The sequence below is a fragment of the Dunckerocampus dactyliophorus genome, chromosome 8 (assembly GCF_027744805.1).
Source record: "Dunckerocampus dactyliophorus isolate RoL2022-P2 chromosome 8, RoL_Ddac_1.1, whole genome shotgun sequence".
NCBI lineage: Eukaryota > Metazoa > Chordata > Actinopteri > Syngnathiformes > Syngnathidae > Dunckerocampus > Dunckerocampus dactyliophorus.
In genome coordinates, this window is record NC_072826.1 from 13,546,246 (window position 1) to 13,569,394 (window position 23,149).

General features: G+C 40.5%; 3 protein-coding genes across 5 annotated transcripts; 1 reads left to right on the forward strand and 2 right to left on the reverse strand.

Moving 5' to 3' along the window:
- Positions 1 to 1,475: 1,475 nt before the first annotated feature.
- ccdc51 (coiled-coil domain containing 51) lies at positions 1,476 to 9,215 on the reverse strand. 3 transcript variants are annotated; one of them, XM_054784509.1, is made up of 7 exons: positions 9,060 to 9,214; positions 8,698 to 8,751; positions 8,432 to 8,542; positions 8,030 to 8,167; positions 7,735 to 7,899; positions 7,033 to 7,239; positions 1,476 to 4,441 (listed from the first exon to the last, which is right to left on the reverse strand). In XM_054784509.1, exons 4-7 carry the CDS (start codon positions 8,120 to 8,122, stop codon positions 3,884 to 3,886), a joined length of 1,023 nt encoding a protein of 340 aa, XP_054640484.1. In that variant the 5' UTR covers positions 8,123 to 8,167; positions 8,432 to 8,542; positions 8,698 to 8,751; positions 9,060 to 9,214; the 3' UTR covers positions 1,476 to 3,883. The 3 variants fall into 3 exon arrangements, with proteins under 3 accessions (XP_054640484.1, XP_054640483.1, XP_054640485.1); XM_054784508.1 differs by having other exon boundaries at positions 8,432 to 8,606; XM_054784510.1 differs by lacking the exon at positions 8,698 to 8,751 and having other exon boundaries at positions 9,060 to 9,215.
- tma7 (translation machinery associated 7 homolog) lies at positions 9,203 to 11,104 on the forward strand. Its single transcript, XM_054784513.1, has 4 exons — positions 9,203 to 9,340; positions 9,593 to 9,648; positions 10,010 to 10,097; positions 10,287 to 11,104. Exons 1-4 carry the CDS (start codon positions 9,325 to 9,327, stop codon positions 10,319 to 10,321), a joined length of 195 nt encoding a protein of 64 aa, XP_054640488.1. The 5' UTR covers positions 9,203 to 9,324; the 3' UTR covers positions 10,322 to 11,104.
- dnase1l4.1 (deoxyribonuclease 1 like 4, tandem duplicate 1) lies at positions 9,860 to 22,773 on the reverse strand. The gene is made up of 10 exons (XM_054784511.1): positions 22,678 to 22,773; positions 17,601 to 17,686; positions 17,070 to 17,158; positions 16,102 to 16,188; positions 14,437 to 14,549; positions 14,231 to 14,343; positions 13,696 to 13,853; positions 13,527 to 13,623; positions 13,374 to 13,449; positions 9,860 to 12,156 (listed from the first exon to the last, which is right to left on the reverse strand). Exons 2-10 carry the CDS (start codon positions 17,679 to 17,681, stop codon positions 11,990 to 11,992), a joined length of 981 nt encoding a protein of 326 aa, XP_054640486.1. The 5' UTR covers positions 17,682 to 17,686; positions 22,678 to 22,773; the 3' UTR covers positions 9,860 to 11,989.
- Between the last annotated feature and the right edge of the window lie 376 nt (positions 22,774 to 23,149).

Consider the following 23,149-nt stretch of genomic DNA (forward strand, 5'->3'; position numbering starts at 1 on the left):
GAAACACAAAAATGACTCTGAATTGTCTTTACAACGCAAGTAGTTTTTGCATTGTTCCCATTCCATTCCTGCGGAAGTGACCACTCTTTGTCCAGTAATTAACAGCAGCAGTGTGTCTTTGTCATACCTGCCAACATTTGCATGATAACATTAGGGGAATTTTTCCGGAAATGTAGGGAAAATGAGGGAAAATTGAGGCCCTCACTGCAGTACACACATAGAAAGCCTATGGGGGGGCGGCCATTTTGACATTTTTCATTTTCTGAAAATGAATCTATGATGCTAAGAAGTTATATACGTACTGTACACATATTTAAAGACAAGAACAGCTTTGTGTTAGCAGCATTAATATTTCTACTTTTTCTCCTTATGTTGCACATATTCCCCAGGTTTGTTGAGGTTCTTTTGTAATTATACTTTCAGAATGTGCAGAGAGCCATTAAAACATTTGCTCCCGGGCTGCACTTTGGACACCCCTGTACTCAGTGGTGCTGCTCAGCCTACCATTACTTGACGATTGCTTGTTCCTCATACTTTGAAAGGGTAATAAACAGGTTTTCCAGCAGCATGACATTAAAAATAGCCCCGATAAGCGATAATTGAAAAAAAACACTCCAATGAGGTGAGATTACCCGTACTGTGCGGTTGAGCAAATCCAGCACTCCTTTTTTTTCTCCTGCCTGTGATGTCCATGACCTGACTTCTCCTGAGCTCACTTGGAAACAAACCTTCCGACGAAGACATTTCACGTGCTAGTTGTACCAAATGCTCCGCTGAGGGGGAAAAAAATACCCACTGAGCACATAAAAAAACCTCATCAGCCACATGAAAAGCCAGCGATGTGGAGTTTGAAAAGTGCAAAAGGTTTGCCACAGACCTCCGTGCCATCACACCGGCAGCGGAGCGTGTGCCTGAACACAGTGCACCTTCCTGGGCCACAGCTGGTGGCTCCCTCCGCTCTATACTCTGGTTCTTCTGATAGTAGCGATGTGGTAGTAGTAATGTCATGATATTTGATTAGGACCAATCAACAGGTACAGTTGGTCAAATCCAAATTTGTTGGAGTCCTTCCTACCTCAGGCTTGCACAAACTACAGTTAATTCAAAATTTAAATAATAGATAGAAAAAATATATAGTAGATACAAAAAAGCTATCGGTATCGGTTTGGAAAAAAAAAGATATTGTGCATCTCTAGCAAAAAGCATTGCTACGACAGACACAATCAAGCAAACGTACATTTCCACACTTATTTTCAAATGTGTCCTGCTGCTTAACAAGCACAAAACTCAAGTAAGGTAAATTAAAAAAAAAAAGCACATTAAGAGGCGGTAACTTTCTCATAAAAATAGTTCCAAAGGTTAAGACATTGGAAATACAAAGGATTCTTCCTCACCCCAACTGTTTATTCACTACTAGGTCATAATATAAAGAGCTTAATTAACAAATAAGGTTTTGTTTCCCGGATTCATACTGCCCTCAGCCATTGGTTACAAAGGTGAAGCTCTGTGTGTGTGTGTGTGTGTGTGTGTGTGTGTGTGTTAGAGAGATTGAACATGGAATGATGATTGTGCTAAGAAAAGACTCAGCAGCTGCTGCAGAGGATTTACCAGTGTGCAACACAAACACGCACAGACAGAAATGGCAGTTCAAACGTACAGTATACTGACACCTGAATGCAGCCAAATGATGACAAAATGAAACCTTTTTTTTGAGCAAGCTGGATGTCGCCTGCAGCAACATCCATCCTGTTTCTCCACAATGCTAGTTTGTACAGCCTCGTCTTTGATCCTCCCAACGCTGGAGGCGACACCTGAAACTAAAGTGGAACCTTTTAAAGTCAAACACTCGGGACTAACTTTTGTTATTTAAGATTCAGGATTAATACGCATTTTAATCATATCAAATAAAGACTTTCAAAAACAATGCAATACGTTCTTTAATATGTCATCTTTCACTCGTAAAGCGGCATGGGCGTTTGTATTTATTTTCTCACAGGCAATTCGTACTGTCTGTCAAATGTTTCAGTGCTTAAATTTGATGACGGGACGGACGTAGCTTGTCTGCCTATCATTCAAGCGTCAAAGAAGTTAACAGCTGCCAGTAAATGTGAATTAAGTAAAACTTAATTACTTCACTTGGCAACAAGCAGAGGAAGATTATGGCTTGCACCTGCGAGGTGAGGCTTTTCCCTATAATTGACACCATAACAAACATGTGCAAGAATGGCGCAAATATAAAAACAAAGCACCTTCTAAGTGCCTGGCAGTAGGTAGGAAAATTTGATAACTTAGTGAGTGAATGAAGGAAGGGATAACAAGGATTAATAGTTGCCGTTCTCTGCGGGCCTTTTGAGTGGCCTATTGTTGAGCGTCTGTGTTTGACTGAGTGTAGCCTAAAGGTTGACATATTGATAGTGATAACTCAATGATTGACAAGTTGTGTAAAAACTAGCGACATGCGGTCAGGGGAGGCAGGTGAGGCGGAGAAAAACATAAAAACGAACACTAACATAAAATAAATATTGAACTGTATTCTAAATGTATTTTCGGTATGACTTCAATCATTCTTAACATTTTCTTGAGTAAAAATTGCTGAATTTGCAGATTTCCTGTCCAAACACAAGGAAGAAACCTACGGTGAGACCACCGTGTGTGCGTGAGGTCCGCCTACCATGTGAGTGAACACTGAGTTGGCTCATGGCACCTGCCAGTTCCTGTTTGTCAGCATGTCGCCATTAATGTTGCAGAAACATTTATTATACACTATAACTTTCTAGATCCTGTGTAATGTCTTCAACATAAGTGTGACGTCATTATCCTTGCTAACCACACAATAAAATACATAGAAATGTCACACGGGAGGCACTTGCAGTACCGCTGCATCCTGAAAGGGTAGGAGTGTGTGTGAGCCAGAAGGTGCTTGTCACAGACATCCTTCCAAAGTGGAAAAGCCATGTTAGGTTAATTGGCGAATCTAAATTGTCCATAGGTATGAATGTGTGCGTGAATGACTGTTTGTCTATAAGTGCCCTGCGATTGGATGGCGGCCAGTCCAAGGTGTACCCTGCCTCTCGCCCGAAGTCAGCTGGGATAGGCTCCAGCATACCCCCGCGACCCTATTGAGGAACAGCGGCATAGAAAATGGATGGATGGATACTGGGTCTGAGGAGTACACTCCCCTCCAAAAGCTTGGGAACACATGCAAACATTTTTAACCAAACTGAATTATTGTCCTGTTTTTTTTTGGTTGTCCTCTTAATGAGCAACCTGTATTAACTTCAAAGGAGTTTGTGCCTCACCAGCCATTAACCTCACTGCATGTCCCTGATAAAAACACTCGAGATGAAAACGTGTCGGCAGGATTCGGTTCAATGAAGCCCAAACATGTAACAGTGGTTGCTGCCCTCTGTTGGCCACTGTTTGAACAAACAGTACACAGATTTTTTTTTTTTAATGATGGGATGATAAGTGGTTTCAGTGGAGCATGACATTATGACATGTTCAAGTAGGTCAGTTGTATTTGTATTAAACGTGAGGGAATCATCAGTCTCCGTGTTACCATTGTGACTACATTTAAATCATCTAAATAAGTTCCATTGGTCTTGATTGGCTTCATTCACACGGCAGGGTATGATGTCCAATTTGGATTTTTTGTTCAAATCCATTTTTTATGTGGTTCGGATGACAACAAGAACTTTTGCCTGCATGGGTGAGTATCCAAGTCATGCACAGCAAACCGCACCACGTATAGATGTGTGCAGTCTGACCGTTCAGAGCCTGAAAAATCGGAATTGTGCTGTTCACACTGACATGGAAAAATCAGATACAGGTCATATATGAGCAAAAAAAAAAAATCGGAATTGACCTGCAGTGTGAACCTAGCCTAAGAGCCTCCTTGCAGCAGAACGTACACGGCAGAGATGGTGATAGCGGCAGCCGTGTATGTGAAGGCGGCGTTATACAGCGTGCTCCGGCTGATGCGCTCCCCTAAAGTCCTCTGAGTGTCCTCTATAGTCTGGACCACTGACTCAGACCCCGGCCAGTCCGCTCCCGCTCTCTCAATTCTGACCGGCTTCTCCGGTGTTTCCCTGCGAGCCTGCGGTCCAGTTTCCAACAGGTTTCTCAAACCGGAAAGCTCGTTCTGGACCTCGCCGAGTCCTTGCTGCAGATGACCCACTTGTGGCAGGAGGGACTTCAGCAGGGACTCTGTCCTTTGGTTGCTACTGTGGACCTCACGCAAGGATGATGAAGGCCTGATGGGTGAGGCAGGAGTCAGTCCCCTGTGGTCTTGGACGACGGGGTCCTTTAGGGTGACCCTGAGGGTGTCGATGAGTGCACGCAGCTCGTCCTGCTGGGAGCGATGGTTTCCTGCTTGGACTTTGAGGGCTTCCTGCAGGCTTTCTGGACCCTTTTGGGCTTCCAGCAACAAACACTTCAGCTCCTACAAACAACATGTTACATACAACTTTTACCACGAGGAGGTGCTAACAGGGGCCGCACGGTGGCCTGGTGGTTAGCATGTTGCATGAAACAGTAAGGAGATCGAGAAGATCTGGGTTTGAATCTCCGTTGGGCATTTCTGTGTGGAGTTTGCATGTTCTCCCCGTGCGTTCTCCGGGTACTCCGGTTTCCTCCCCCATTCCAAAAATATGCATGTTAGGTTAATTGGCGACTCTAAATTGTCCATAGGTATGGACAGGGATAGGCTTCAGCATCCTCGCAATCCTAGTGAGGATAAGCGGCATAGAAGATGGATGAATGGAGGTGCTAACAGTTTTCTTTTCTTCTTTTATTGCCTGAGCTGTTGGGGGGAGGATGTCATATAAGCCCAATTATTTACCTTGAACCTTGAGATCGACAGGAGAATTGGTGTGGCGTCTGCAGTGACTCTGCATCTGTCCATTATGGTGAAGAGGGAGCTGAACCGAAAGGCAAAACTTTCAATTTACCGGTCAATCTCCGTTCCTGCCCTCACCTATTGTCATAAGCGTTGGGTAATGGCCGCAAGGACAAGATCGCGGCCGAAATGAGTTTTCTCCGTAGGGTGGCTGGGCTCTCCCTTAGAGATAAGGTGAGAAGCACTATCATCCGGGAGAAACTCAGAGTAGAACCGCTGCTCCTCCGCATTGAGAGAAGTCAGATGAGGTGTCTCGGGCATCTGGTCAGGATGCCTCCCGGATCCCTCCCCAGGGAGGTGTCCAGGGCACGTCCGACTGGTAAGAGGCCTCGCGGAAGACCCAAGAAATGTTGGAGAGACTATGTCTCTCAACTGGCCTGGGAACGCCTCGGGATCCGATGGGAGGAGCTGGACAATGTGGTCTGGGCTTCCCTGCTTAGGCTGCTGCCCCTGTGACCTGACCTCGGATATGCGGTAGAAGATGGATGGATGGATGGCATTATATGTGATTGATTTTTTAAAAACAAATAATATAAATAAATAAATAAATAAGTAAATGAAATATTTGTTGAAAATCACTTACAAATGGTACATAGTTGTCACTTCTCTGGTCATTCTCATGCTAGTCATGTCATTATGATATGCTGTATTTATGTTAGCATCTGCTTTGTAAAATGAATTAGTACATCCATTCATTTTCTATGCCGCTTATACACCCTGGACTGGTCGCCAGCCAATCGCAGGGCACATATAGACAAACAGCCATTCACACTCACATTCATACTATTCTACGACAATTTAGAGTCGCCAATTAACCTAACATGCATGTTTTTGGAATGTGGGAGGAAACTGGAGTACCTAGAGAAAACCCACGCATGCACGGGGAGAACATGCAAACTCCACACAGAGATGCCTAAACGGAGATTCAAACCCAGGTCTTGACGATCTCCTGACTGTGTGCTAACCACTCGGCCACCGTGCGTAGTCCATATAATATTGAATATTAGATATTTAATGTCCGATATTGAATTGTCTTGCCCACCCATATCGTACTGAGCAGGCAGACACTTTATGTAGAAGTAAGTTATACTCTGGATTCTATGGTTATCATCACACTTTTGCCATCACTGGTGCACTTCAGTAGGGGCACCACATAAACCACAAAAAGCTAAACCAAAAAGCAAAACAGACTCATGGAGTTCATCCTTTTGATTCACACTGAGCTAAAGCCTCACAGTAATCCCTTGTTTATTGCGGTCAACTGGTTTCCGTGAACATATTTATAAATCAAATAGTTTCGTACTAGCATAGAACACCTGTTTACGACATTCTACATAAAATTTTTAATAATATTAGAGCCCTCTAGGCATGAACTAACACCCCTACAGTCACCTTTGCACTCATATTACCCAATATAGTATATATAATCAGAGGAAATAAGCCATGCAAGACATAAATAAGACTCGTGCTCGTGCGCATTTCAATAAATGTCTTGCAGACGTGGTGGAAGTGATGTCGGGGATTCAGAGTTCTAGCTGGAGTACGGCCACAACAGCACCCCATGTTATTACTATGATTGCGATAATGACTATTACTGTTATTTTTGTGCCTGTTGTGAGATAATTCAAACCTGCAATAACTGGTGTTGACAGCGATGAAGTCTGGTGCGTTTTACTAGTGACACCTAGTGGCCAGTGTAAACTACAGTTCATCAACGTCCTTTAATCCCTTAAACTGTATTTGTATTTTGGTTCATTTAGTAATTTTTATTCTTGAAAATGCTTATTTAGGCCAAGAATACATACTAATTGCTTAATATGCATATTTTTAAAACTAATAATAGGCCTTAAAACAGCGGTCATGTGTTAATTCATGTTTGAAAAACTGCGATATAGGGAGGGCGTGATGTTCAGACAGTGAAGTGGCGAGGGACGACTATATTTGTATATTAGTTCATTTAGCCATTTTTATGCTTGAAAATGCTTAATTTAGGCAAAAATATATTTAAAAAATTTAAATATGCATATTTTTTTTACTAATAATTGGCTGTATTCAACCACGAAACAGCATGATTTATTTATAAGTTTGAAATAAACGTCAGAGTAAAGCCGCGAAATTCAATGTGTTTTTCTCACCTGCAGGCGGACACGGTTGATGTACGTCGACCCCATCACCCCAATCAGGGCTCCCAGTACCGAGCCAATGATGGACCAGTTCTTAGTGCGCTCGGCTCGCGTCCTCTCCTTTTCGTGACTCTCTCGGACGGCGGCTGAGAACAAGGCAAACTTCTCTCTCTCCGAGCCCTCTGTACACTCGTATGCCGTCCTCAGGCGACGCTCCTCCTGCCGTCAGGCCGCCACACGGAGCACTTTGTTAGGTTTTTGCACGGATTATGAGGAGACAAATCGTACTGGTGTACTTTGAGGTGGACAGGTCTGCATACATGCTCTTTATTTTACGTCATCACATTAAAATAGATTGCATTGTGCTATCAAATTTTATATTTACTACCTTTTGTTTTGTAATCCATGAGGAACAATAAATGCATTTTTAGAAACATGTTTCAAACGTGTCACCTGTCCGTAAGAGGACCTTTCCTTGGTGAATTTCAAGCTCATATGTCAAGTTTTTTCTAGCACCCTACAGTTTTGATAACTGCAGTATTTCCCAGACATTATTTTATTTGAGGCACATGATATGTCACTTATGGCTTCTCGAAGATGGAGACAGCAGTATGTGCAATGTAGCACATGGTCCTACGTGACACACAATGAGCTTTAAAATGTCTTTACTGTGTTGCTATATGGTGCTCTCAGTGTTGTGAGGCCTCAGCTCACCTGCAGCAGTTTGTGCTCCAGCGTGGCCAGCTCCAGGTAGTGTGCCTCCTCCCTGGAGACTCTATCCAGCCTGTCCCTGACCTCCTTCAGCCGGGCCAGCAGGGCCTCCAGGCTGCTGTGGGCCTCGCGCACCATCCCCCTGGACACCATGAACGCCGCCTCAGCCTGGAAGACGATTGAGGACAAATCTGGATCAGGTCTGGATAAAACCTGGTTTGATATTACATCGTCTTGTGTGGCTGCAGTCCAGCCGTCACAGTTGTAAACAAAACATATGGTCTTGCTGTCTACTAACCTCTGTGACTTTGGTCTGAGCGCCGCGGACCTCGTTGAGGCCAACAAACTCCTCATACTTCTCCCACCAACTGTTCATGGTGGCGGTAACCATCTGTGCTGACCTTTGACCCCATTGTTGCCCCAACTGACCTGCATGCTGGAGGAGGGAAGGTGAGAGAAAAGGGCAGAGTTATGATTTTGATGTTATCGTTTTCTTTACAGTTGTAGTGAACACCTTGCGCTAGTATAGTGGAACCTCTACAGTCCAACACTACGTGGCAACAGTTTGAAGCGGGAAGAGATTATTAATATTTACATTATTTCCTATGGGTACATAGTATAAAAGTATTTGCAAAGAGGTTGACCAGCATCCCATAGAGGCTTTTGTTTGACCTGAGAGGTTCTAATGTATTTCACATACTTGTAAGCCTGACAGCACACGCTCCTTCACAGTCTCACGTCCATGCCTCCCATCAGGAAGCCTGGGGCCACTAGGCTGGTGTTGGGCACTGTAGGTTCGGACAACGCACACCTGGCCCACCCGAGGTCCAAGCAGGAAGAGGTGGGACAAATAACAAGAGCCATGACTTTTGTACCTGACACAATCAGCATAAAGTCCAAAGTTAGCATCAGTGACTTGATTGAGAACTAAAACAGACAGCTCTACTAAATTCAGAATTAAAGTACCTCATTGAGAAGTGCAATATGAACACTGTCATAGCCTCAATGTCTCCCCAACAACTGTAAAAAAAAAAAATAAATAAAATTGATAAAGTTAACAAAAATGACTGTAAGCCAATTGCTGATAGAACAAATCAAATCAAATATCACCTAGAACTTCCAGCATAGATGTGCTACGAATAGATTCAGTAAATTAACCATTCACAGTGAGGAATAAACAAAAACATACAATATTTTGTAGCATCATCCTCCACGATTAGCTTGCTAGCTGCTAATGCCCTCACCCATTTTCATTGGTAAATACATAGCATTTAGCATCACGTTTCTGTGCGTTACAATGTCTGTATAACAGGATATAAATCACATACCTATATTCCGCTTTGTTTTCAATATTTACATGTCCCGGCGACGATGTTTTGGCAATAAAGAGTCTTCATTCTAATGTCAAATGAAACAGCTAGCTTGTTGATAGGATGGATTTTTTTTTTGTTCCGGCATATAATCGTCCTTCTATTTCTGGGTCAAAGTTCTTCTGGCCGGGGTCCTTACAGCGCGGCTTTGCTACAGTGGAGGCGGTGTCTTCATCAAAACATACAACTATTTCCCTTCCGTTCACATTATTAACGTCAAACGATGTCTGGCAGGGAAGGTGAGACCTTGTTTTAAGTAGCTACGGATGTTTGCCGTTATAGTGTGTATAAATGCCACATTAAAACTCAGGTTAGCCTGTTGTCTGTGGATTAACAAGCTAACTGTTGTTAAAGAGAGCGGCAAACTATTTCATAGAAATATGTATTGTCTTTATCACTATTTTTGTGCTGCTACTTGTACTTGTTGTATGACGTTGTACTTGACCGTTAGTTGTAGTCTTTCCTGAAAATAACCTGTCTAATGTCTTCAGGAGGCAAAAAGAAACCGCTAAAGGCTCCCAAAAAACAGGGCAAGGATCTGGATGAGGTAAGAGTCCTTATGTCTGACAGTATTCATTAAAGGCTTTCTTTCCTTTCAATAAATCCATTGCAATAGCGCTTGTTTTCACTAGTAATTTGATGTCCAATAAGAGTTTGATATAATTTTGGGTGCTATGTTCGTAATATGTTTTATGTGCAAGCCAAAGTGCAGACAGAAGGAAACTGACGGCAAAGAAAGACGATAGATTCAAGATTCAAGAGTTTTATTGTCATATGCATAGTAAAACAGGCAGTTATGCTATACAATGAAATTCTTATTCTGTTCATTCTCCCAAGAAAAGAACATAAGAAACATATACATATACAACATATATACAGTACATTGAAGCGTTTATCAATGTGTGCAGGATGACATGGCCTTCAAGCAGAAGCAGAAAGAGGAGCAGAAAGCCATGGAAGCCTTGAAGGCCAAAGCCTCTGGAAAAGGACCTCTCGGTATGAACTGAGATATGCATGTCTCTTTCAAGAGGCCATGTAGTGCGAAATGTGGAACACGTCTGACCATCATACACGTGTTACACTTTTCAATGTGACCCCGCATTGGAGACAAATAACAAGGCTGTAAATTGAGTTGATGTCCTAACAGTTTTTCTCATGTACAGTCCTGTCTGTTCTCTCCTCCAGGGAGCAGCGGCATCAAGAAATCAGGCAAGAAGTGAACTTTCCATATGACTTCGCTCCCGGCTTCGCTTTCCATGACTGCAATGTATCTTTGCTCATTGAGACTCTGGTTTTTTGCTCCGATTAAAAGTTCGCAGTGTTTACCTTTTTTCCCCCCGCAAGTAAAACATAATTTGAGAAAACTGAGCTTTGTGTACAGCTTGTAACTCACGGTTTCACACTGATGCATTTGTTGTACTAACCCACTGACCAGTGCGTGTAGATATGGGAATAATCAACTTAAAAAATCTTCGAAGTTTACATTTTTATGGTATTTTATTGTAAATGGAGAGACATCAATAAAATCTTTTGAAATCAACCCAAAAGTAGTTCACAGTGAATCACAAAAGTGTTTATTTTGAGATACAAAATGATTGAAATGAATACAGTACATTGCACGTCAGAATAAGGAAAACACCTACAGGGGGCAGCAATCACCAGAAAGTTGTAGATGTTTATCATGGCATCTTTCTCACATCCCAGATACAGTGCTACCTCGGAAATTGGAAAGGGGGCACATAGACATTACCGTCACCCCCGGTTAAAAAGTCCTGATTTAAGGGCAGTGTGAAAGGAGCTAAAGGTAACATCTACAGTGTAGCGGCATATACTTTTAACAGTAAGGACCTTCAGTCGGTGTTCTTGAATGTGCCTCAGCATTCATGCTGCTTTGGAGAAAAATGACTATTAGCCCAGGGGTCGGGAACCTTTTTGGCCAAGAGAGCCACATATTTTAAAATGTATTTCCATGAGAGCCTTTTTTTTTTTTTTTAAACATTCAATACAACTAAATGCGGGCATTTTTAAACATTACCAACAATTTTAGAATATAAGTCTCTGAAAGTATTATTTTTAATAACATTATACTGAAGCTAACCAATAATAAATAAAATACTTCTTACCATTAATGCGACTTCTGGTTTTGTACCGCACTCATGTTTCTTTCTTTTTGTCAAAAGGCTCTGCAGAATTAGCTAGCTGGCTATTAGATCAAAGGAGCAAAGACTACTTCTTGACTTGTCAATGAGCCGGGTAGGCTACTGCATTATTCAGTAATAATCGAGTTTTGATGTCTGACCCAGAAAATATCAGGACAGCTGGTTTGCATGGGTGGATTAAAAAGCATAAAACAAGTTTTATATTTGGAACGTTACTTTAAATACTGTGATTTGTTTTACTTTAAAATGTCAGTGAATTTTGTTAAATACATTTTATGGCGTTATCAAATGTCTGAGAGCCAGATGCAGTCACCAAAAGAGCCACATCTGGCTCCCGAGCCATAGGTTCCCTACCCCTGTAATGACAATATTTTTAATTATATGATTATGCCTATACAACTTTTGACCCTTGGAAAAAAAACGTTTTGTCAGACTTGCGTCGACCACTAAAACCTATTTACAGTTTATGATGTATGTATTTCATGTTGATCAGCACACTTAACCGTTTGATGGGAAGTTTTGTACCATTTCATTCACATAATGTTATTGTACTTACGTAGTTTCCTCAGGTATTGAGTTGTCTAATATTGTAGCTGCCCCAGATGAGCTGAAGTAGAATAGTGTTCAAATGAATCAGTGAGTGTCATCGCATCGTGTGATTGGGCTCAGAAGGCACCATGGTGACTTTCAAACCGGTCAGTCAACAGTCCTAAAACCCAGCAGTGTATTTCACAACATCTTACAGCTGGAAGATGGCTGCTCATCCGTCTGTTTATCGCCACGTGTCATCTTGGCCAGTTTCATCTTGAGGATTTGGATCTCCAGATTGAGCTTCTCCCTCTCCAGCAGCAGGTTTCCTCTTTTCATCTCCAGCAGCTCTCCATCCAGCAGTGGACCTGCAGGACAAAAATATCGTGAAACATTACTACATTAGGACGAAAGATTCTAGAGAATGAGAACAACGCTTTGTGAAACGTTCTGCCCTCATCGGAAGGTGAAATGAGGTCCCAGAAGATTGTATACAGGTAAATGCTGTCAACTTTTATTCCCATTTTTGCTGGGTTTTTTTTATAATGTTCCAAATATTTCTACCTTCTTCTTCAATAAGCTTTGTACATTTTCCTTTTGTAATACAGAGGCTTTCTTATGACTTTATTCCCTCAACCTAATTTTCCAAAAATTACAACTTTTGATTTGGATTTCCTTGGGTTGTGTTTGTTTCTGTCAACATCACGGCTTAATAAAAGATCATATCTTTTGTTTATTTCATCTCTATGCTACTAAAATGACATTATCTTTGCTCATATTTTTACTAACTCAGTCTTGTAAAATTGCAACTTTTTTTCCTCTCATTAGAATAAGACTTTTTTTCTCAATATTTTGACTTTATTCTTGTAAAAGATTTTCCATCTGTGTTGTTTTCAACTATTTCTTGTAAATGTTTTTTTTTTTAATTATTATTATTATTTTTTTTAGAAATTCTGACTTTATTCCCTTAATATTTAAATTTTATTCTCATAAACATATTTTTCTGCAACCTAATGTTCCAAAAATTACAACTTTATTTGTTGTTTTGTTTGTTTCTCATAATATTAGGACTTAAAAAAAAGGTCTTGCATTTGCAATATGCATAACAACAAAACATCAAATAAAGTCAAATAAAATCTGTATAACAGGGGAAGAGTATCTTACACTTTTCAGAAAATCTGTTTAGCATGTAAGGGCATTTAGATCAGCAATACCAGCTGCCCTAATGATGGCTGGACAGGACAAAAACCAAACAAAAAAAACATCTTTTTTAACAACATTATTCTTGCAAAATTATGACATTTTCTTGTTAAAGTACAACTTTTTTCCCTTCATATTTTTACTTTAATCTCCTAAAACTACTGCTAATTTTTCAATTTTTGCTGCTGTTTTTTTTTTTTGTTTTAGTTTTAGAATGTGCCGCGTGCCACAAATGGCCCCCAGGTTGCACTTTGGACACCCCTGCTCTAAGAGGATGAAGCATTCATTGGAAGCAGGCAATAACTGGACAGGGATGGGCAAGAAGGGACCCATCCCCGGCCTAAAGGGAAGGGAAACACTCCACGTGTTTTGTGGCTTTTTTTACCTTGAGTTTCCTGTCGCGGTTCAGTCAGAGACTTGAGCTCAACTTCAACGGGGTAATGGTCACTGACCTTCAGCGCCTGCAGAGATGCCAGGATGAGCTCAGACGTTGACAGCGACACGCATGACGCACCATCATGAGTGTTAAATAAGACACCTGCTCATTGCTGAGGCTGAACGCTTTCTGGAAGTTGAAGGGTCTGGCAGAGTTTGGCACGACAGCGTGGAACATGTCGTCTCCGTAGACGACGATCCTAAATGAGAATTCGGTCAACAATGGCACTAAGTCCCTGTTAACTGCACCGTGGTGCATTTGTGGGTCCCACCTGTCGTAGGTGTGCGCGTTTGTATTGCTCGCTGTGGTGTCCACATCGTCCCCGATCAGCCAGTGGAAGTTCTTGTCGCACCGGATGCGGATGCTCTGCATGTCGCGCTCGGAGACGTACGAGCCGTCTGCGTTGAAGTCGCCCAGGATCATCACGTTCTGTGGACAAACATGGAGAAAGTACTGAACACAGAACTACCTGGATTTTTACGACATTTGTTTTTGGGCCTGTTGTTTTTGGGTTCCATTTTAGGATTAGCTGTGTTTTTAGCAAGTATCTCCATTGGACGAGGTTGTCCATCAAACATGTACTTCTGCTTCCATCCTTTACTTTGTTTTTCATGAAATATTGTTTCCGTGCTCCTGTGAATAAAAGGACGTCAACCACATAAGCGTGATAAAAAAACAGAAGCTGTCGGGTGGGACACGCTATGGTGATCTAGGACAAACAGATTAATTGTATGGTAAATAATGAATGAAGATAAAAGTAGTCAGCAAGTCCAAAATCATCAACATTGTCATCCAAATGTCCTCACATCTGTTCTCCACTTCGCCTTCACGTGCTCAAAGACGTCAAAAAGTTCATCCAGCTCAGTCTCAGAGTCCTGTGGTTTGGTGTGAACTGGGATCATCACCAGGTCCTTCAGCACTGGTGTAGTAAAATAGATTAACATTTAAACATTTTTAAAAAACACACACAGTCCTTAAAACATAGTCCTTGTGGAAAGTGGACGTGTTCCACCTGTGTTGTGGCATCTGAATCGCAGGATGTAAGGATCCCTGGCGAAAACGTCCCCGCTATCGGTCACCTGGTCATCAAACTGGTAGGAGCCCACCAGGTCCACCAAGTCATCCCTGTGCAAAGAAGACAGCTTTCTTCAAAGATGGCCTCCTTTCTTCCTTCTGGGAAGCTTAGCCCGGTTAGCATCTAATGTGACTCATGATAGAAGACCTTTTCACACAGGGTTATGTCTGGACATCTCCCTCAGTCGATCAAAGTTGCGACCAGGGGGCATGGATTAAATGTGGCAAGCTTGTAAACAATGGCGGACCCCAAGGAGACGAGTGTGGATCCTAATATGGCATAGTTCCCTTAAGACTCTAGTCCAGGGGTATCCAGACTTTTCCCACCAAGGGCCACATACTGAAAAATGAAAGGATGCAAGGGCCACTTTGATATTTTGTAAACCAACAGCTGTAGATATGCTAGGAAGTTATATATATATATATATATATATATATATATATATATATATATATATATATATATATATATATATATATATATATATATATATATATATATATATATATATATATATATATATATATATATATATATATATATTAAAAAAAAAAAAAAAACCTGCATCTCAGCTTTGTGATGTAGGTGGAAAAAGCGGATTATTAATATGAACTTCAGTCTTTGCTCTTTTTTCACCATTTTTCCTGTTTTTTTTTTTAATTTTCCAAATATTTCAACTTCCTTCTTAAACAATCTTCTTAAATTTACTTTCATGATATTAATGACTTTATTCCCATTATATTTTGACTTTATTCCCATCTTACATCTTTTTCCCCCCCAACCTAATTTGCAAAAAATTACAACGTGATTTTGTTTTGGTTGTTTCTCATAATATTCCAACTTTAAAAAAAAGAAAACTATTTTCTTTAATATTTCCACTCTGTGCTACTGAAATGACATTATTTTTCCTCATAATATTACGGGTTTATTCTCGTAAAATGGCAAAATTTTTTCTCGTTGGAAAACAACTTTTTTCTCTCAATATTTTGACTTTATTCTTGTAAAATTGCAGCCGTTTTTTCCCATTTATGCTGTTGTTTTTTAAAAAAAACCTTCTTCTCGTAAATTATGACTTTATTCCCATAATATTTTGACTTAATTCTCGTAACTGTAACTTTTCCGCAAACCAACCCACTTTATTCCTCGTTTTGTTTGTTTCTCATAACATTGCAACTTAAAAGACGTGTCTTTTTTTCTTTAATGTTTCAACTTTGTGCTACTAAAATGACATTATTGTGACTCCTTCTCGGTATTCTCTTAATATTTTGACTTTATTCTTGTCAAATTACTGCTCATTTTTCCAATTTTGCTGTGTTCTTTTTAGTTTTCTTGTTATATTATATATTTGTTATATTATTATATTTTTAGAATGTGCCGCCAGCCCGAACAAAACAGCAAAGCGCCGCAAAAGGCCCCCGGGCCGCACTTTGGACACCCCTGCCCTAGTCCAACCTCTCATTGATTCACTGGTGAAGTATGTCTGAATCCGCTTCCATCCATCCTCTTTGCCGCCATGGATGTGTCAAACAAACGTACAGTATCAGTGTGTCAGGTGACATAGTGATGGTCAAACAGCGCGAAGGCGATGCCGGGGCATCGTACCTGTACAGGAACATGAACTGCTCCTTGTAGCGCGACCGTCCCAAGCGACAGCTGATCTTCAGAGTGTAGTGATGAGCCACGTTGGACCTGCACACACGTGATGGTACTTTTATTTCACCAACAAAGTTTCAGAAATGTGTGTTACCACGTGAAGATGCCATCTCGCTAGACTCTCAACGTACAGTATTGTCAACAAGAGTGCCAAAAATGTCCCTCCGGCCATGATTGAAGTATTTATTCATTCTAAAAGAGCCATGCAATGTGCAAAGTTTGATCTTGTTTTCCTGCTGCTGATGTGAAAACAATCATGGAAAGCCTGTCATAGCTGGCGGCTATTTCTTGATTTGATCATTCCAACTGGAGTTATTATGATCATTAAGATGATTGATGAAGCTGAAACAAACAAAACGTGCTCGATTGGAAAATGCTTTTTTTATACGCCACATTTCCAGTGACGTGCAGTCGCTCAGCAGTCACGATGAAAAATAAAAAAAACAAACAATGATACCATAAATATTAATATTTGTCCACTGACTGACCACTAACTGTATTTTCTGTATGAGTCCAATTCGTTTTTTAACATTTTCTTAAGTAGAAATCACTGAATTCACTCATTTCCTGATCTGCGAGCGTGCCTGCCTACCTGCACCCTGCACACCGGGTTGGATCGTGGCACCAGCCAGTTTGTGTTTGACAGTCCATGTTTGTCAGCATGTTGCCAATAATATACTCTAATTGTCATGATTGCGAATCTTTTTGTAAACACAAGTGAATTACTGGTATTCTCTTCTTTTTCTTGTTATCCTCCTAACGGACAACCTGTATTAACATAAAAAATAAAAAACCTTAAAGAGCCAGCCACAAACCTCGACACATCTCTCTGTTCTCGTATTTCATGCCGAGACTGTTTGCATATTCTCTCTCTTTTTTTTTTTTTGCATTGTCATTTATTTGAAGGTTTCACTTACGTGTTGAGTGCATCCATTAGGGTCTGGACTGACATCCCGCTGATATCCACGACCTCCAGGATCACGATGATGTCATAGCGACGGATTATCTGCAGGTGGTCAACTCGACATCACACAACGTAGCAACAAAACATTTTTGAATTACCGTACTTTTCCTCCTGCTGAAAGCTGAGAGGCGACATTTTCAAGGAGAAATACAAAAATAGTTGAAGACTATAAAACTGGTTAAAAGGCCTCGTATTATCGTGGAAGTACTGTATATAAATATGTGTCAGAGGTCCCACAATAGTGTATTGGAAGGGTGTTGTCCGAAATCTAGCCTTGATGCTGGACGTTTAAAAGTGTTAGCAAGCAACACTAGCGAACAAGTGAGGGAGATGATAGATATTTGGTCTCATAAACAGGCTCTCGGGACACATATTACTGTTAGAACATCATTGAAAAGACCTTTAACGCTCCAATAACAGTACTTTTATGTTGCACACGTACAGTATGTACTTTTGTATCGTTATCAGCACTTGTGTGTCTTACCTGGACCAGAATTTGAAGGATTTCTGGGTCAGACACTTTGTTTCTTCCAAACTTCTGGATGTTGAAAGATGCTATTTTCATGGCGGCTGTCGAGAACAGAAGAAGCGACCATGAGGGGAAAAAAAAGAGGGGGAAAGTTGGTCATCACATGTGTCTGAACATGCAAAGGCATGTGTGCTATTATGACAAAACAAGCGCTTAAGTCCAACTATGCAGCTGCGTCTATAAAAGCCGTCTGCACTCAGAAAGACTTTGCAAAGAAGGGGAGCTCTTTTGGACCGTGTGTGTGTGTGTGTATGTGTGTTCTGTGAGATGCATTTTAAAGTGCAGCTGTTTGTTTAATTGCTTCCCAAGGACAGCACAAACATTCTCAGGACTGGGAAAAAAAAACATGAGTTAAAGAAACGTTTATAACAGCGATAACAATGTTGACTGACTGGTACAGAATCGGATACCGTTGTTGTATTTTAGTCAGATAAATAGGCTCCGATATCACAGTGTTGTTTTGCACGTGTTTTTGTCTTTTCTATGACAGCAACAACAACAAGTCTTGTGATCTTCGTCTCAGACTGACCATAAAACCCCTTCCTTCCCTCAAACACACGTGAACCTTCTGTTTGCTCCACCATGATACACATCACAAGTGTTAGGCTCTATAAAGCTGTCTTCACACTTATGGTCCAGACCAAAAAAAAAACAACCAAACATATATTTATGTCATGTGACCAAAGTCTGTCCACTAAAGAAAAAAAACCCCACCTCATTGAGTAGCTTTAATGACATGTTATGTGACGTAGCTTAAATACAGTGGAATCTTGGTGAGCTTCGTTATTTGTTCCAGAAGGTCTGACTCTGATGAATCAATTGCTTCCATAATGTAAATCCAAATAATCTGTTCCAGAAAGCCAAAAGTGTTAACACAAAACACGTTTCTGAAGTTTTACATGTAGAAAATAATTTGAAATTCATACAGGTCCACATAAATGATGAATGAAAAAGGATAAATGGACATTTAAGGTTGCTTTTACCTTCACTGAAGACGTGATTCTTGATGCGACTGTCCTTTCAATCGTCATTTATATGCATTTGGAAATGTTTTATGCATGTAAAAGTCTAATTATAAATGTATAAAAAACGTGTTTGTGTTAACATTTTTGAGAGTCACCCGCTGATGGCATCATAGACGTTGACGTAACAAAGCTGACCGGTTCTGGTTGCCATTTTGTTAGCTAGCTACCAGGATGCTAACAAGGAAGGACGGTTTCTGATTTGAAAAAAATACATTAACTCATTCAATCCCAGCCATTTTTCAAAAGACAAACCAATCAGTACCGGCCATTGTGGCGTACATTTTTGACGTTAACTAAAAAAAAAAAAAAAACACGCTAACCGGGGAAGACCCTAACCAAGGTTCCACTGTATTCCAAACCAAAATGTCATCTGCTGGATTGTTATTTTTGGTGCTTTTTTTGTGAAAGCTGTTTGTGAAATGTAACAGAATATGAAAATAACTTACATATTAAACCCGGCAGATGGCATTTTGATTTGGAATATGCGAGTCACATCATGTAATAACAGACTAGTTTCAAAATGACAGCAAAAGGGAAGTGCTGGAAGTGCTGTCTCTCTACTCTGTGTGCTGTGAAAGCACGCGAAGAAAGATGGGTGGCGGCGTCAAGCTGGTAGCAGATATGTCTCTACAAGAACGTAACCTCTAATTGATGCCATCACTCAGCAAGAACAAACATCTTTTACAGTCATCAACATAACTATTCACTTTGAATTGTGCACTTTTTGACTCACAGTGTGTGATCATAACTTTAATGACCATGTCACTGAATAATTGTCCATCCATTTTCTATGCCGCTAATCCTCATTAGGGTCGCGGGGTATGCTGGAGCCTATCCCAACTGACTTCGGGCGACAGGCGGGGCACACCGTGGACTGGTTGCTTGCCAGTCACAAACAATTTATTTATGATGAGTGCTATTTCCCAGGGCCGCCATTAGACAATTCCAAGGTCCCCTGGCAAATAGGTAATGTTCATTAACTCATTCAATCCCAGCCATTTTTCTAAATTCAACCCTTTCCGTACCGGCCATTTTAGACGATTTTGACTGATTTTTGACAGAATATTGTGTTCTATGGCTATATAAACATGGAACCTACCAAAACAAAGATTAGACTCTCCTCAACTACAAGCATCAACTGCTTGTATTCTTTCTTAAATACAATAACTGTTATGAGCAATGAGGAGTTGTGTTCAAGGACACCACGTCATTTAAGTTGAATTCACATGTTTTGAGTGAATTTCCAGCAATTTCCGAGCATACTTAAATGGAGCAAATTTAACTCCCGCCTTAAGAGTTACAAAGTGAGTGATTACAATATCCACTTCTTGATTTTCTTTGCATTTCTGTTTATGTAGACCGCCCGCACACGCATAATAAAGACGTTGGGATGTTCGGAGTGTCTGTGAACGCAACTCGCGGTCTGTCTAGTGACAATAAGGGAGTGTCGTTGCAATGACGGAAGGACTAGAGACATGTTTGGAGTTGGAGATACATACATGGTGTTGGAATTGCACTGCTGTTGATGTGTTCAGGTAAGAATAAAGTTATAAAAGAGCGTCAGACACTGTGTGACCCCGTGGGGAGCGACACTGTGCCGCCGTCTGTCATAATAGAGAGCCATGGCTTGCCGTGATGTGTGTGCGTTAATTACACTAAAAAATGTTACGGAATTAATGAAATATATTAGTTACTGCCGTTATTTTTGCTATTTTTGACAGCCCTATAAAATAGTCAAGCGTACTGCAATTCTTTCTGGTTTAAAATAGCAAATTTACTTGCATTACTGAAGTCAAATTGGCGTGAATTCACTTTGAAATTCCTCATTCCTCACACTGTTTGTTTCAAACACGTTTGTGAAAGAGCTTGACATGGTGTGCATTGTGCACGTAATATGTTGGTTAACCACTGTACTTACCGTAGTTAAGAGAAGTCAATTGACATTACATGAATGTTTTTTTAGCATGTCTGCTGACATCACACAGGTAGTTAAACAGCGTATTTACATACCACACGCATGCAAACACACGTTAAAACAGGCGGAGCTGCTTCGGAGCTGCTCTGCAAGTATGAATGTGTAGTCAGATCACACACAAACATCCAAATGAACAGTCTATGTCATGTACCTTACACTACATGGAACTAACATGACTAGTCAAAGGGGAAAAAAAAGCTTTTGCTGTGGGCCCTAATAAATAACACTTCAGTCATCTAGACTAGAGGATCTTGGAGCGTTTTTGTAGTCCTCAAAAACAGCACTCTTGTCATATAGACCATCTTTAAAAATAAGATTTGCTGTAGCATAGTGCTCCTGTCATATGAAGGATCTTTGATTACAGTTTTTGCATTCGGTCCTTAAATATAGCTGGGTAATCCTGATTTACGTAGGATCTTAACTGCTGTTTTAGAAGTAGGGCTTAAAAACAGCATAATGCTCCTATTGTCTCGGGTATCTTTGACTAGCGTTTTGGCAGTAGGTCCTTAAAAGTATCTGAGAGCTTGTGTCATATTCAATGGAACCTCTGTTTTCGTATGCCCCGGTTTTCATATGATTTGGTTTTCGCTGAAAAGTTTTGCTAAAAATATGTCTTGGTGACCAAAAGAAAAAGAGACTTGTGATGAGAAAAACTATTAAATTAAATACCTCATGGCAAAACACAAAGGTGGTGTCCATGTCGATCTCGCTGCCACATCTCGTCTTCGTCAACAACACGCCTTCAGTGAAGGCAAAAGTAACCCTCTCTCTTTCATCATTCATGAATTTATATGCATTTTGAATTGTTTTCTGTATGCAAAACTATAAAAACATGTTTTTTTTTGTTCACCTTTTGGGCTTTCTGGAATGGACTAATTCCAATGAAATGATTTATTATGGAAAAACTGATTTAGTTAGAGTACGTTTCGGTTAGAGTTCGACCTTCTGGAACAAATTAATGATGCTAACCAAGGTTCCACTGTGTGTGTGTGTGTGTGTGTTTGTATATATATATATATATATATATATATATATATATATATATATATATATATATATATATATATATATATATATATAGAGGAGAAGCGGTATAGAAAATGGATGGATGGATAGATAGATATATATATATAGAGAGAGAGAGAGAGAATTTTTATGGCACTGTAACAGAGAGACAGAATGTAAAAAAAAAAAAAATCCAGTCCAGAACAAAACAATATGAAATAAAATGTATAAAATTAATTAGGATTTTCATTTAAGAACACATCTTTCTTATAATCCCAAAAGATGTCACTTTAAGTTAATAATCATTTGAGCTTTATTTGTAATTCAGTTGATCATTTAGTTGTTAACAATTTAAGTTAGTTTATATGGATTTTAATTTCAAAATGTTTCAAACAAGACCGCTACTGATGACCACCGTCTTGGGAATTGAATGCGTTTCTCTGGGTAGGGCGTAAAAAAATATTCCACAGGGGGAACTTCACTGGAACAGAGGATCTTTGACGTGCACAGTAGACGTCCTCAATGATAACAATGTAGTCATGTCCCTGTGACCAGTTTAACTTCCTGCCCCAACAAGTTCTTATCTTTTCATCTGTGGAGGCGGGAGGGAGGGAGCAATGGCCCCTTACAAAATGTCCCCCACACACCTTTAAGACACATCCTGTCTACAAGAATGACAACACCTCAAAGAGATGGACAGACTGTTTGTCCTCCTCAGACACGATCAATTAACACGAAACTATTAATGAGAAGACAACAAAGATTGTGCTGCCGTATGAGACAGCGTCTACGGTCCATCACTTTGGAGGTGTTCTGCGAAAGTGGCTCAAGAAAGCCAGACTTTGAGCTCAAGATGACAGTTGGAGTGTTTACAAGATGTCTTCCACATTTTTTTCATTCACGTCTCATCTTGAAAACAACAGCAAACGTCTACTTAACATTGTCTCCACACAAACATTCGAAGCCTCTCAGGTATTCACCGCCGTGAGTGAGACAAAGACAGTAAAGACAGGAAGTGGTTTGTCACCTGCAGGAGGTAGAAAGAGGAAGAGGAGGACGCTTCGGCTGCTGCTGCTGCTGCTGCTGCTGTTGTTGCTGTTGTCGCTTTGGCAGTCAGTGAGGAGCGGTTTTTAGATGAAAAACTCACTGCTGAGGAACACACACACTTTACAAAGGTAGACTTCGGAGCGTGTGATTGGCCCACAAATAACCAATAGCAGCGGCTTTTGGAGGAGGGGGTAGGACCTAATTTGCAGCAGACGAGCACTCATGACACGCCCACAGAAGCTGACATTCATCAACATGGTTTTGATCTTTGCTTTGTTTTGAGTCAATTTAAACTTATTTTAGACATACAGTATATATTTCTTGTACAGTATTATTACAGTCTTGTACTGTATATATTTGAGATCAGCTGACAGGTGACACTGAAGCCCAGTGACACTTCCTTTATACCAGTGGTTCCCAAACCTTTTACAGTTGTGTACCCCTTCAGACAT

Bases quoted from the DNA above. Each gene is read 5' to 3' on its own strand.
- ccdc51 (XM_054784508.1), bottom strand. From the start codon at position 8,729: ATGACAGTGTTCATATTGCACTTCTCAATGAG. The intron at 8,168-8,431 runs GTATGTGAAATA...TCCCTCCTCCAG, and splicing joins GTGTGCTGTCAGGCTTACAA to CATGCAGGTCAGTTGGGGCA. The intron at 7,900-8,029 runs GTTAGTAGACAG...ATCGTCTTCCAG, and splicing joins CTCAGACCAAAGTCACAGAG to GCTGAGGCGGCGTTCATGGT.
- dnase1l4.1 (XM_054784511.1), bottom strand. From the start codon at position 17,681: ATGAAAATAGCATCTTTCAACATCCAGAAGTTTGGAAGAAACAAAGTG. The intron at 13,854-14,230 runs GTGAGGACATTT...GTTTGTCCACAG, and splicing joins AGGCGAAGTGGAGAACAGAT to AACGTGATGATCCTGGGCGA. The intron at 13,450-13,526 runs GTGTCTTATTTA...GCATCTCTGCAG, and splicing joins TCAGCCTCAGCAATGAGCAG to GCGCTGAAGGTCAGTGACCA.
- tma7 (XM_054784513.1), top strand. The intron at 9,649-10,009 runs GTAAGAGTCCTT...CAATGTGTGCAG, and splicing joins AGGGCAAGGATCTGGATGAG to GATGACATGGCCTTCAAGCA. The intron at 10,098-10,286 runs GTATGAACTGAG...TCTCTCCTCCAG, and splicing joins CTCTGGAAAAGGACCTCTCG to GGAGCAGCGGCATCAAGAAA.